Source organism: Gymnodraco acuticeps, unplaced genomic scaffold, assembly GCF_902827175.1.
Source record: "Gymnodraco acuticeps unplaced genomic scaffold, fGymAcu1.1, whole genome shotgun sequence".
Classification (NCBI taxonomy): domain Eukaryota; kingdom Metazoa; phylum Chordata; class Actinopteri; order Perciformes; family Bathydraconidae; genus Gymnodraco; species Gymnodraco acuticeps.
This window is the reverse complement of record NW_022992258.1, coordinates 186,642-202,425: the sequence shown is the minus strand read 5'-3', so window position 1 is coordinate 202,425 and position 15,784 is coordinate 186,642. Positions and strand designations below refer to the sequence as shown.

Genomic DNA, 15,784 nt, shown 5'->3' with positions numbered 1-15,784 from the left:
AAGAAGAACATTTTGAAAGCAACATTTGGATAATGTTTTCAGGAGGTTATTCTTTTTTTATAAAATGTTCCTGTGATGTGAAATATTAACATGGTCATGGTCAACGTCAGATTTATTTGTAGTGCGCTTTAAAAAACAAACTTGCTGCATTTGTTTGAAAAGGATGTTTAAAAGAAATCTGATGTCACCACATTTTCCTTTTTAGAAAAAAACAAGCACGTAATTCATGATATTGCACGTTTGCGTAGGCATGTCTGAGTTCCCAGCTAGACATTGTTCTAAAAACATTCTGAGAATGTTACCATTCATTGTTCTAGGAATGTTTCATCTAGAAGTTTTATTTTGGTTCCTAGAATGTTCTTCTGAAAGGTAGGATAACGTTCTCTAAAAACATTCTTAAAATGTTTGGTGATAACATTGTTCGAACATTATACCCCAAGTGTTTTTGTTGTTTATGCACATATCTCTATGGTCATATGGATCGAATAACACTTAGAAAATCACTGCCCGTCCCTGAAACCCCTGTTAGTGGGTTAGTAAATTGTTACCACAGAACATTTGCATACTTTTTTTAACATAAACCATGTTATCCTTCTCTAAAATAATAACATTCTGGCAACATAAACAATCTAACTTGCAGCTGAAAATGTTTAAAGAACAGTAGGGCATAATGTTCTAACAATGTTAGCAAAAACATTTTAAGAATGTTTTTAGAGAGCGTTATCCTACCTTTCAGAAGAACGTTCTGGAAACCAAACAAAAACTTCCCGCTGAAAACCTTCCTAGAACAATGACTAACATTCTCAGAATGTTTTTAGAACCAAACATTTCTAGCTGGGAAGCCACTGGGCTATACAGAACACTTAACAGGGGGATTGGCTAAAACCCATTTCTTACCAATGGTTTAGTGTATAAAGTAGAGCAATTATAAAGCATCTATTTTGTGTTTAATTTTCTTTTCTGCAAGCCTTGGAACAGATTTTGATTTAGTGAATGAAAACAGTCCCTAATGTCAACATTCTTCACTTTGTTGGGGTAAATATTAGCTTCTTGTGTTGCTGATAAAATATGAAAGCGTCTGTCTGAGCTTTCTATACATAACATATGACAGGGGGGTTGGCTGAATACAACACATTCTCACAAGTTATTTATTCATACCTAAAATAAGCAGTATTTTATCCTTCTACAGTATTTAATTTAACCTCATCTTATTCCTTTTTACATGTATAAAGTGTACTTCTTACGTATTTACCTGCACATTGGTCACTTGCAACATTCTCTTGCACTATTATATTTTATTTATTTGTTTGCACTACTTTTTAGTGTTGTATTGTTTTCTGTCTTGTATATATTTATGTTGCGTTGTTGAAAGAGCCTAGGACTTAGAATAAACTGCCATAACTACATTGTAGCTTTTGAATGACAATAACATCTTTGAAAACTAGTTTAGTGAATAAGCTAGCTAGAGCATTAGTAAAGCATTAATTGTGTGTTATATTGCTCTTTTCTGTTAGGCATAGAACATATTGTAGCGTCTCGCTATAGAAACACAGGGAGGCTTTGCCTGTCCTTTATCCGGGAGTTTATTATGAAGATCACAGGTTCTCAGTGGACTGATAACATGCTCTTGAGATCAACACCAAGAAAACTGAGGAAATGGCTCACCATCTGACTCCCATAAAGTCCTCATTGTCATCCATACAGATGAAATCAAGCAGGGAGTTTCATACAAATACTTGGGTGTAATGATTGACCATCTGCTGTCATGGAAGGATCACATTGAATATCTGTGCAAAAGGACAAAACAAAGAATTTATTTTCTCCGCCGTCTTAGGTCTTTTGGGGCGAGCAGAGAAATTCTTCTGTTGTTCTTTACATCTGTGATCATGTCCATTCTACAGTACTGCAATACTACCTGGTACAAGTGTTTGTCAGCAGCTTTAAAATCAAAACTGCTCCACCTGTTAAAAATCTGCTCAAAGAGTGTTGGTCAACCCTGTCAGAGACTCTATGACTCAGCATAACAACCTAGTGAGGCTGTCCAACAACATCATCTCTGACCCAAACCATGTTCTGAACAGTGAATATGAACTGCTACCATCTAATCGGAGATACAGGGTCCCACGATTCAATAAAGTCAGACTGAAGCACTCCTTTGTGCATCAGTCAATCCTCACAGTATATACAGAGCTGAATCCTAGATCAAATGCACGCTGAAGGCTCTTTGAGCAGCTTTTCTCTCACTGATTGTGCTGTTATGTTAAATGTTTGTTGTTTGTGTTTCATGTATTTTTGTCTGGATATTTGTCTATTGGTGTTGGACATGGAGCTGCTGTGACGCAAGTCAAATTTCAGACTTGATCTGACAAATAAAGTAATATCGTGTCGTATCGTATCGTTACTGTCGGCCATAACTGCGCCAACACAATCTACTAACTCTGTTAAGTTCTTAATCTCCGTCACATACCCCGTTAGTTCTCTCCTAGCATTCCCCGTCTCTCCCTCTAGGAACCTCCCTCCTCCACACCCAACCAACCAACCAACCAGACAACACTCTCCCATTACACATATTTAATTTAAAATGTATGTTAACACTAGAACCGCCAACAGCATCAGCACCTACATAGATATAATTTTCAAATCATTTAATTTGTTCCTCTTAATAATTTCCTTATAAACTAAGTAGGACGATTTAAAACTCAGTTAATTGGGTTGATTTTGAAAATGCTTCAGTTTATCATCATAACTACTTCTACTTTTACTCAAGTAACAGATAGGAGTACTTACTGATCCTAAGGGCTTGAATTATCACATGGAGATCACCTGATGAAGGCAGCAGCTCTGATTGGACCACCAGGAAGGACAACAGGTGTTAATGTGATTGATGTCTCCTGCAGAAATGGTGGAGTCTTGGGGGGAAGCTGGAGAGAGAGGGGCCGGTGGACGACATCAAGAGAGACCTGCTGGAGGAGCTCGATGCTCTACCTGCACAGGTACCTGTCTGTCTCTCTGTCTGTACCTGTCTGTGTTAAAACAGAGTTAAAGGTCCCCTATTCTGCAAAATCCACTTGTTCATGTCTCTTCTACATCAACATGTGTCCCCTCTGTGTAAAGAGACTCTGAACGTTTCAGGAAAAAAGAATCTCTCTCTTTTTGTCCTGATCCATTTATATAAAAACCTGTCTGAAAATGAGCTGATCAGATTTTGGCCACTTTATGATGTCATAACGATGTTTTGTCTTGTGTAACCATTAGCCAATCAGCAACCTAGGTAACCCCCCCCCCTCCTTATCACCTGAATATCCTCCCAGAGCACCATTGTGTTATTTTTAACCAAATATCTCTCAGAGGGGCGTGGGGAGGGGCTCCTTATTTTCATCTAAAGTAACAGACAGAGAATCATCACTTTAGAAACAGGGCTGAAACAGAGGGGATTATGGGATGCTGCAATGATCTGTTTGGTGTTTCAGCCAATCAGAGACAGGTTCTGTATATATCTGAGACCTGTGCTATATTGATGAGAAACAGAATAATAGGAGACTTTTAAAGTACTCAGTGTGCAGACTGCAGAGTGCTATGTATTATTGTATTATAATGAAAAGTCATCATATTAATGTTGCAGGTCATTATAATGATTTGGGGGGGGACCAAAAAATGTGATTAGAATTTGAATACTAATTTACTGCCATTCTAAAGGCAAATATATAAAAAATCACTAACACATGGGATACTTTAAAACCTGTTAAACCCCATGCCCCAGCCCGTGGGGGCAAAAAACAACAATATTCACAAAACTGTGTCTCAGGCATGCGCGTATGGAAGCATCCTCAATGTGGGTGGGACAATTTGACGGGGGGTGTGGGCAGGTGGTAGCCCTAACCTCCTCTAGGGGGGTCCGGGGTAGGGATGCATATCGTTGACTTTTTTACGATACCGATACCACTGAACGATACCGATACTCAACCGATACATATCGTGATACTTTGAAAATGTATCATCCCACAATTACTCCCATGAAGCGCTTTACGATATATTACATATTACATGTCAAATGAATATTAAATTCAATTGTGGGACATCTTGGACCTTTTAGTACTGAACAAACAATGAAAAATAGCCTACTTAAAAAATATGAAGAAAACCGATTATGGAATATCTTTTATAACACCCGCCATCAGGTGTGCCGCGTGAATAGCACATCTTGTCAATACAAACAGACCGTTATAGCACCGTTATAATTAATGTTAAACCTGAGATTCGACTAGAGAACAAATACATAATAGAATAATGGTCATGAGATCTCGGCATTGCACAAACAAACAAATCTCATCTTTAAAATCAACATTTACCTTCACTGGTGAGAGAAAACAAATCCCATCACAGTTCATTTGTGGGACTTTTACCTTTCTAGTATTGAACAAACAATGAAAAATACATAAAATATGAAGAAAAACGATTATGCAATCTAATTTATAACACCCGCCATCACGGGCCACGGACTCACTTTTTTTTAACATCAGAACTACAAGTTATTTACACAAAGAAGCTAAACCGGAGGGTTCATTAACATTACCATACGAAATAAAATAATATAGTTTAGGGATAACTAGAAAAAGATACCAGAACTGATGGAGGGCAAATTAAAACATGACCGACCTGCTTGGAGCATCAATGCTAACTGAGGCTGGACTCGGACGTGCGACAGCGAAATACACCCCCCAGGTAGGCTACAAAATAAAGGTATGCATGAACAAACAAAGGCGGAACCAATTTACATATGAAAATAATATATCATTTTGGTGAAGTTCACAATAACAGAAAATAAAGATTTTCAAGTAGGCCTATACAAATAGCCAAAATAAAAAAGTCATAAAATAGCAACTTTATTTTAATTGTTTTATATCAGTTAGGCTATACTTGGGGGGACATTTTGAGCGTATCTGAATATTGGGGGGGATGTGTGTCCCCCAATGTATATGGTGAATTCGGCCCTGGGTCAGGGCCATGCCAAGGGAAGCCAGAGGCGGCTGGTTTCCCTCACAATCCAATCAAATCGCATCAACTTCAGTACTGTCTGTAACTGTCATCATCACCGCCGTTAGAAAGTAGCAAGCAACTGAAGCAAGTGCAATTATGGAGGGTGGAGATTTGGAGTATTTAATCAAAAATAATTTCACTAAACTTCCGCTACAGCAGCAAATACAAATGTAATCTGATGACAGGCCAATATTGGCCCAAACTGGAGCTGTGTGAGAGGAAAAAAGGAGCGAATCGGACGTAAAACTTTAAAGGTGTCCTGATTTAGTTTGTGAATGAATGCATATTTTTGAGCTGAACACGTAATCATGTCAGACTCGATATTTTTAATAAGAAAAGGCTTAAATTAATAAGACTAGAGAGTTTCGCCTGTTACCTGTCGGTAACAGGCGTGTGCATGTCCTGCATCTGTATGATACAAATGGGTGTAATAATCAAAACAGTGGCACATTGCAAACAAACTCTGACGGATCAATATGTTACAATATGTTCACCAAGTGACCGCCTCTATTCAACACAACATTAAAACACTACTTATTAAGCTACATATTAGCTTATTTTGTTGAGGAAATGTTCAAGCAGCCGTGTGAGCAGATAGGCAGCAGAGCCGCTGCTGGCACGTGGAGCATTAATCACGGTGTGCTGCGCATGCATTTGAGCTGAAATGCTAATTGCGAGGGTCTCATGGCTTCTAGATCAAGAAAGCACTGCAGTGATGACCATCCCCGCAACCAGCCGTGAACACTGGTCTGCGGAACGCTAAAAGGCACGGTGAATTTTAACTTAAGGCGCTGTCCATGCTGCTGAATGGCCCCGCGGTGAGGGGACCGACGAGCCCGCGAGCGTCATCCTTTCCCTGTTTCATATGAGCTCTCGAGGATGATGGACGTCTACACTTTCGACAACACATTTTAAGGACTTGTGGATTTAAAACCTAAATGAAGAATCCGCTTCGGCAACATGTTCCTGAACACATCATTTGTCACGTTCTTTCACTGGCTATCTATTTACTGACCACCTCGACCCCGAAACAGCCAGTGACTGTTCATTCATTCATCAAAGAAAATGAACAGCTGTGAATTAGTTGCCCTTCAAGCGTAGGATATCTGCAATTTATTCTAAGAGGAGCAGCGATACCCTTCGAGAAATGGCTCGCCTGCTTGTTTTGGTCAACTCCGTGGTCCTGTTGCTTTTTGGCAGCGGCATGTTCTTGGTAGGAGCAAGTAAGTGAACGCCTCTACAGCAGAGGAGTCAAATCAATGATTGTAGCCTTGTAAAATGTGCCATTAGCCATGCTCTAAGTGTTATAAAGCTGCCACTGCGATAACGAGGCTTTTTCTTGGAATGTAATCTGCACCTGATGATTCACTTTATTCACATTAAACAAGATATGAAATATGTTTCTACGCAAAGGTCTACTGTAACTCGTCCCTTAACCCCTGTTTAACCACATGTCAGATTACAAGATAACCTGTTTTAACCTTTTGACAAAAAAAGGACATTGTGTTTATTTATTTTGCATTCACAAATATATAATAACCTTTAGTATAACCTTGGCAGTTGGCCCTATTTATGCATCTTGTAAAAAAAAAGCTTATTTAAAGCATGAAACCTACAATGTCTTATAAAGTAAATCTGCACTAAAGCCACATCCAGCCTTTTTTCGTTGCCTGATTACTTGCAAGACACTTTTTCTCATTTGTTTGACAAATTGTTAAATCACTGCGTTATTGAACAATGTGAAAATGCGTAAAGGCTCTCATAAGTGACCAAAATATACAGGGGCATCACTTTCTTATAATAATGTGCCATAGAAACATGAAAGAGAGAGATTGCTTGTCAACTGTAGGTGGTCTTATTTTTCAGTATGAGCACCAATTATATACTTCTGCATTATTTCCATTGCAAGCTGAGTTTCAGATTTGCTTTAATGAACAGTTTTTATTTCTGTAGCAGAAATATTTCTATCTGCCTCTTTATGCGTGCATCTCCAGCATCTCTGTCTTTTTATCTACCTCTATCACTTTCTCCCTTGCCTCTCAAGGGAACTGAGACTTACATGTGATAGCGCCTTGAGAAAATCAGATTGGCACTTCACCGTTTTCTCTGTGGGTGTGTGCCTGATACAAATATTCTGAGCTTTTGTCATAGTCTGCGCTGATATGTGAAATGCAAAACACCTTTCTGATCTCAGTTCAGTTCTGCATGGGGCTGTCAAGAGCAGGAAAAGCCACTGTTAAAATAATAAACATGGCACTCATAAATATAAATGTGGCGGTTGCAATGAGCTTCAAAGCAAACTAATAAATGTTGAATTTGTTACTGCCAGCTGCAGTCATGAGATGATGGGATTCACATTCAGTGGATTCTATCAATTAATTGTAAGCTTCTTTGGTTCATAATGATATCTATACAGCATTGAGAAAAGGGAACATTTTCAGTTTAGACCTTCTTCAATCATTAAAATCTGCTTACAATTTTTTCTATTAGAGTAATGTCAATTCGTTTTCATTTCATCCATTAAGCATGCAACTTAACCAGATATTCATGACTTCAAGTGAATATTTTTGCTTCCTTTATAACAAATCGTTGAGAAAAAGAAAACCATGATGCCACAAGGTCTTTCTAACCCAAACAAGGTCTTTGATTTCTCTTTTTCCAACCTCACAAGATGTACTTGAATGCAGGTAACAATATTTACAGTCTGAAAACAAGCTAGAAAATGAATCCCACTTACCACCGGCGCTCGGCAAACATGAATTAGATTTTATTGGATTTATCTGGATGGCGAGGCTCATGTCATTCTTGAAATTGGCAATCTGCTGTTCATAAACCTGGTGACACATTTTTGACAAATAGACGTTTGGTATTAGCGCAGAATCCATCAGAGTTGTAATAATTGTATCTGCTGTCACATGGTAGACATTTAAACAAAAATACAGACTATGGTGTGTGGAAAAACTGGACTATTTATCTTGTATCTGTTTTAGAGGGCTCACACTTGTTGGTGTCTTGTTTTCGCCATCTGTCTAACCAGTAAACACTGAGCTGGAGCCAATAAAATCAATGCTACAAACTCTGTAAACAATAATTCTGCTCCTAAACGCTTGACTTAACAATATTAGAATCATAAATGTTAGCTTGCGGCTTGAAATGCTCTGGGTTTGCCCATTGATTACATTCACCTTAGACTAGCACCTGGTCCAAACGGACATATCTCAGCCTCTGAGTCATTGACAAAAAGACAGAGTGTACCTAAAGGGAGGGACAGTACTGTAAGTGCATCTACAGTGGAGAGGCTCTAAAATAGACGAGACAAGCAGGACTTGGCCACGCCTGGCTGGACAAGTCCTTCCATCTGTATCCATCTCCATAGCTACTTCAAACAGTTGCACTAGATAGACACTACTGAAGATTTAATCAAAGACCACATTAAGTCACTGTTCCCTCCCACATAGCATCACATGAGAAAGAAAGGCAGGATCTCAGACGGGAATGAAATTTGACAATGAAACAAGAAAAAATGGTCTTCAAAGGTAATATGGGGGCAGACAGTGCTGCGGCTGAGATTAAACCAGCATGACATTGCTTTAGATTTTCACTACCAGGCGATTTGCAATAGGCCTGCGAGCAGATGTGCGACAGCCTCCTGCTGTGCAGAGGACATTTAGACATCCCACGACTGGGTTGTGAAACACATCGGGATGAAGCAGTTTGAACATTCATAGCCGCTGTTATGAGTTATCGCCTTCATATTAGAGGATATATTACATCTGCAGCCATTATATGCATTACATGCAGCCCGTTAAACTGTCACTGGCTTGGAGGTAATTGAGACTGAAATATGAGCTTTAAAATGGTGCACAACCTTGGTAAAGCGCAGTGTTTTCCATTTGAAAGCAATATGACTTATGAGTTCTTATTGTGATTGATCAATCATTTGGAACATGTATTGCAGAATAACAAGCTGAACACTTAATCATGTCAGACTCGATATAGTTTGTAAAGGTCTTTTTTTGGGGCATTAACTGAGTTACAGAACAAATTGTGACACTTTCAACTGGAAATGAGTGCATGAGATGGAAGTCATAGAAATAATTGGGTTCAAAAGAAGTTAAAGTTAAATCAATCTGCAACTGATACTAACTGCAGCCAAAATAACAGTTGAACTTGCTATCGCACCCTATAGAAATGTGTAGAATTAGGATTTCAAACCTTTATTTATACAGATAAATCCCATTGAGATCATTGATCTCTTTTTCAAGGGAGACCTGCTCAAGTAGTTCCACATGAAACATAAAAACATAAATAGAACAACAAAAGGACATCATACAGCATCATTTACATAATTATCCACATAAACAGGTACCAATAGCTTCCGATTGACTAGCATCCAACCGAGCTTTAAAAACATTTAGTGGCACCAGATTGTTCAGTTTCCATTTAATTTGCAGACTATTTCAAGACAGAGGAGCTGCGCATCTAAAAGCTATCTTCCCTAAGACAGTCCTAGCAGTTGGCACATTTAATAAAACCACAGCATTCGATCTCAGGCAGTGGCCACTTACAATTTTCTGTGAGATTAGGGAGCAGATGTAGGATGGAAGTTTCCCTAACATGGCTTTGTATATAAAAATGTACCAGTGACTGAGCCTCCGTACAGTTAGTGAAAGTAAACCAGCCCTTGCATACAGGGTACAGTGATGGGTTAATGCTTTACAGTTTGTCACAAATCTCAGTGTACTGTGATACGCAGCATCTAACTTGAGCAGGCAATTGGCAGGTGCATTCATATACATCAAATCACCATAGTCCAGCACAGGTAAAAAGGTCACAGTGACTAGCCTTTTCCTGGCCTCAAGCGAGAAACAGGACTTGTTCCTGTAGAAGAAACCTAGCCTAACCCTCAGCTTTTTAAGCAGGTTATTGACATAAAGTTTAAAAGTGAGACAATCATCAAGCCAGATACCAAGGTATTTGTAACAGATAACCACTTCAAGTTTTATTCCCATTTTCTACTCACAACTAATAGTTTCTGCTTAATCAATGTGTCATGGTTGCCCAAGATGCTTTGCGACCAAACACTGCACATGAATCAAAATGTTGAATATTGGACCATAAAAGAAAATATATCACTTCTGTTTTGCTGTGAATATTCAGTATAGTTAACCAATAAACTAACTATGCGTAAATCAAAAATAAATGTGCTTGTAGAATATGAAATGAATGGCTAAAGCTGCTAAGAGTCTTCCATCTATGGTGCGGAAAAGTCACCTTACCCAGGTACTCCCAGTTGAAAATATAATTGACCTGCTCAACAACCTGCAATGGCAACTGCATCATATAGGGCGTCGTCACTCATGCATTACTGATGGCCTGCTTTAACTGCCCTGTCACCTGCTCCATCACCAGCAAATGAGCCACAGACGATGCATCACGCTCACTGGCTGTTATATTTGCACATGCTTTGCTGTCTGCAACCCCATTACCCAAAGGACAAGGAGACATTAATGTGTCCTGTCTTAGATAAATGTTGCACCTGATTTTGAAGTGGTCTGTATGACAATCTAACAAATGGCAATGTAAGCTTCATAGTGTTAACTGGTAACTAGTCAGATTGTATCCAAAACAAATGATTATCTTTATCATTTTTGGCAAAGTGTGTATTGGTCACGATGCATTTTACAAAACAACAACTTCGATGTTGCTTTTAGAAATACAAGGTGGTTCTCTGTGGGCATTTTAAAATAAAGAGAAGTGTAATCTTTTTACATATATATATATATATAGCTATATGCAACATGTTATGAGGGAATTGTTGATTGGCTTTGTTGGCCAATTAGCATCCTAGCATGTTGGTTTGTTATCTCACTGATAATAGATTGAATTATAACATCATTAGCATGTTCATCATATGTACGTGACACAAACATTAGCAGTGATTTAGAAACAAGGACACAGAAGCCATTACTGGAATATATATGTATGACTCACAGCCCCGTAGCTCTCCAAAGATCAAGGACAATATATTCTTTATGCGAGTTGCGCTCCCTCTTAACCTTCTGCACATCTATCTTCACACTTAAGTACCTGCTTCAATCCAATCCAATCCATTTTATTTCTATAGCACATTTAAAAACAACAGAGTTGAACAAAGTGCTGTACATCAACAACTGTATAAAAACATAGCATAAACACATACAAAACAGACAGGACATGAAACAAATGTAAAACACGAGACAATGAAAGCAGATCAGAAGCCACAGACTGAAAAACTCTCCTCCATGACGTAAAAACAGTACCAAACACTAGTAAGATAACAACCCAAATATAAAAGCACAAGTGTAACACCTGGCCTGTAAATGCCAGGGAAAAGAAGTGGGTTTTTAAACGAGATTTAAAAACAGGCAGAGTTGGAGCAAGTCTAACCTGGAGGGGCAATTCGTTCCATAATTTTGGAGCTGCAACAGCAAAGGCTCTGTCTCCTCGCTGCTTTAGCCTTGATTTTGGGACTACCCGAAGTAATCTGTCAGCCGACCTCAGTGACCGTGTGGGTGTGTATGGTTTTAAAAGATCTGCCAGGTACGGTGGGGCTGAACCGTTTAGGGCTTTGTATGCAAACAGTAACATTTTAAATCGTATTCTAAAACTGACTGGTAGCCAGGCGAGTACAGGCGTAATATGTTCACGCCTGCCTGTCCTTGTAAGGAGGCTTGCAGCAGCATTCTGGACCAGCTGTAGGCATGACAGGGAAGCCTTGCTTACTTCAATGTACAGAGCATTGCAGTAATCCAGTTTAGTGGATATAAAACAATGTATTACTTTCTCAAAGTCATTAAAAGAAAGGAAAGGCTTGACCTTTACTAAAAGTCTTGGCTGAAAGAATCTGTTTGTCTAGTTTAAAATCACGATCAATCCGTACACCCAGGTCTGTGACAATCCATAAATAATACTCATTAAATGGGCAAAAGGAGACGGACGTAACCTCCTAACCTCTTGATACTTAAAGCCAGGCCCTCCCCTCTCCGCTCTCTCTACAGTGGGAACACTAATTTCCTCTCCACCACAGGCTAAGCATTACTCTGGCCTCTTGTTCAGCTCATTCGCTCCCCTTCAACTACCAATCTCTGACCTTGTCATGAGCCCAAGGAGCCAAGTGTTTGACCTTGACCCCTCCCTATGCAGTTCATAATGCCACAAGGGCTGCCGCAGAGAGACTGATAGTCCCGCCTGACCCAAGGGTCTTCTGATCTGCCTCAATGTCACCTTTTGCACCGAACACTGAAGCCAACATTGATTGTCTCTGAGATAAAAACGGACTGAAGTGCAAGAACAGAAAGAGAGAGGGAGGGAGAGATAAAAGGGCAGACTTTGGGAGATAAGATGAGAGAGATGTGAGAGGGGCCAATGTAGAAAACAGCAAATCATTTGAAATATCTCCCAATTTGATCATTTTGTGTTTCATCTCTTTCTTTCTTACTCTGGAGTGCACTGCTGGGATGAAATATTGTCCTTGTACAGCAAATGCCTTTGGCTATCATCTCAAGATAACTGTGTTATGAGTTATCAAGCCCAGGCTCTACGAGTTAATAAGAGCATTTGAAATACAAATGGACTGTACTGTCAATTAACATTCCCTTGACTAGCTACCGAAAGCTTCGTATAAAAATCGTACAGGTAGTTACAGAGCAGCTCTGATACTGTAATTACAACTAGGAAAAGCATTAAAGCATCAAGCTTTGTCTTATCTGATGCGATCGCCATAAGATCCCCTATTATTTTCTCATTATATCTCACAAATCTGACATCTCAAGACCTGTCCACTCACGTTAACCTCTCAACATTGCTCCAGTCACTTTCTGCGACAACACACAGAGTCCATTAGACCCCGAGGACAGCCTCCAGGTCCCCATCGGCACGGCCAATCCCATTTCATCTGTCCCTCTGATCTGAGCTATTGTTAGGAGACTGTGAAAACGTATAGGGCGCTTTATTAGATCTGTCACCTTCAGGTGCTCCTGCCTTTGCTTCTCAGGCTTTAGTCCCACTTTGCAATCAACATTTCCAATAGCAACCACATCATGATAGATGGTTGCAATGTACCAGAATGTAGAAACGTAACCTTACCTGAGTGAGTTGGACATGAAATGAACACCATGGTTACTTTGGTCAGCTCGACCGACAAGGCTGTTTAAGATAAAGGACATCAAACATGAGACATTGATGCAGGTTTAATTTAAAATGCAAGCAGACAATTATAACAGCTAGTAACAAGGACACTTAACGAAGGTGTTTGAATTTACTCATCTTATTGTTTGGTCAGAGGAGCGGATACAGTATTGTGTTGTTTTGAGTGGCCACACTGAGGCTGCCTTTGAAAACAGTTTTCAATGTCAACCCAATGGTTTATTGGTCTAAGAGGATCAGTAAACAGTAAAGCTGGTATCTGGAGATGAAAGGAATAACAGGTGCAGCGTGGACACATATGGCTTGGATAATTTAATATCTGGTGGATTAACAGAAAGTCTATTTCTGTTTCCTTTCTGTCAGACCGGCCACCGGCTCCTGTTAATGTGTCCGTCATGCACCTGCGAGCCGACTCGGCAACTGTATCCTGGGAAGTTCCAGAGGGAGATATAATAATCGGCTTTTCGATCTCACAACAGGTAAGTCCTAAACTTGTATTATGAATATGGCGAAACAGGGTTGGCAGAAAAAAACCCACGGCAGCGTGCGTTGAAGCTTCAACGCTTCTGCCCATTCACTTTGAATGGGGTGACGTCACGCTTCGCCAAACTGCATTGTGGGAGCTTGCTCGTGTTGCTCGCTTCAAAAGTAGAGCAATGTTCTACTTTTGAAGCTTTGTCGGAAGCGTCAGCCAATCGAATCATATGCCAGTACAAGCTCTAGCCAATCAAACCGCTGCTTGTGTGTCCGGGGCAGGAGATTCATGTTCATGGTTCTTGGTCGAGCGTCAGACATGCCCGCCGGCAAGGTTCAACGCACGCCGCCGTATGTAGGGGCCGTTAGGGAAAATTGCATTAGTTTTAGATTTGTGACTTGGCATTGAGCCTTTGTCATGTCCAGTTGAAATGTTGTTGGCACACTATGCAGCGAGTATGAAGAAGTGCACCTGGAATCTGTAACCCACCCTGTCATCGTTCATGCCAGCCTGTGAAACACATACGGCTAAAATAGGTATGAGTGACTGAAAACATATTACTCGCACAATTAAATGATAATATAGTCACTAACAGAAGTCCATAGAGGAGTTTTTATATTCTCATCAAACACTATATTTCACGAGTTTGTCCAGCATAATGAGTAAGTATTAGCACATATGCACAGGCAGATGAATGAAGATGTGTCTTCATCTCTGTGTACGGTGGCCCTGAAGTGCAAGACACCACAGCATTTCACAAAACACTACAGCATTTCAGAAAACACTACAGCATTTCAGAAAACACAACAGCAATTCAGAAAACACCACAGCATTTCACATTGGACGGAAAGGGTATTCCTTAGGGAGAACACTTCTTGTTTGTGATTGGACAGAGCCAGCCATAGAAGCACTGCTGTGATTGGTTGTTTTGCTGCCAGTCAAGAAATGACGCTTCGTGATTGGCCCAACACATCAGCCGTTAGCTGTTAGCACACACTCAGAGCTCACAGCTCCTCATATCTGTTCAGAAACTGGACAAAAGTTCAACATAAACAAAACACAGACTGTCTATGTCATGGTGAATACAGTCGCTGCTTTATTTATGTCTGTATGACATTGTTGTGAGTGTGGACGGAGCAGCTACAGGTTAGTTTAGCCTGATCGATCCGATTCCGATAGGATTTACATAGAGATACGGCCCGCCCCCTCTCCAGCGTCTTGTTTGAATGACAGGAGTAAACACAGAATTAATGCTTTATTAATTCATGTTTTTTAAGGGGCTTATCTCCATGTAAATACTATGGTAGACCACCCAATATTCGCATCGCTCTAATCGCTCGAGTTTCACCGTGGCTGTCAGCTGTGTTTGCTCCTGTCATTCAAACAAGAGGCGCTGAGAGGGGGCGGGGCGTATCTCCATGGGGGCGGGGCGTATCTCCATGTAAATCCTATGGGAGATACCAATTACAACAAAATGAACATATTTGACCGTGATTTAATTGTAATACACGTTTCAAAGTGATGCCGAAGTAACTACATACTGATACCGGTTAGTAAAAACCATGAATTAACGCTTTGATAAGTCTGCAGACAAGACGGCAGGTGAAAAGCTTTTAAAATGCATGTTTTCTGAATGGAATCGGATCCATCAGGCTAAACTAACCTGTAGCTGCTCCGTCCACACTCACAACAACGTCATACAGACCTAAATAAAGCAGCGACTGTATTCGCCATGACATAGACAGTCTGTGGTTTGTACATGTTTAACTTTTGTCCAGTTTCTGAACAGATATGAGGAGCTGTGAGCTCTGAGTGTGTGCTAACGGCTGATGTGTTAGGACATATTTCGCTGTCGGGTGTTGACCAATCACGAAGCGTCATTTCTTGACTGGCAGCAAAAACAACCAATCACAGCAGTGCTTCTGGCTGGCTCTGTCCAATCACAAACATCACTAAAGGAATACCCTTTCCGTCCAATGTGAAATGCTGTGGCGTTTTCTGAAATGCTGTGGTGTTTTGTGAAATGCTGTTGTGTTTTCTGAAATGCTGTTGTGTTTTCTGAAATGCTGTAGTGTCTTGCACTTC

General features: G+C 40.1%; 1 protein-coding gene across 2 annotated transcripts in view; it reads left to right on the top strand.

Moving 5' to 3' along the window:
* fndc4a (fibronectin type III domain containing 4a) overlaps positions 1–15,784 on the top strand; it is a 35,836-nt gene that overhangs the window by 7,797 nt on the left and 12,255 nt on the right. The window contains exons 2-3 of one of the 2 annotated variants that reach the window (XM_034206924.1): positions 2,898–2,993; positions 13,588–13,703. In XM_034206924.1, the coding sequence (XP_034062815.1) occupies positions 2,900–2,993; positions 13,588–13,703 (210 nt within the window). In that variant the 5' untranslated portion in view covers positions 2,898–2,899. Of the gene's footprint in view, positions 1–2,897; positions 2,994–5,650; positions 6,261–13,587; positions 13,704–15,784 lie in introns of those variants that run through there. The other variant, XM_034206925.1, reaches the window with a different exon arrangement.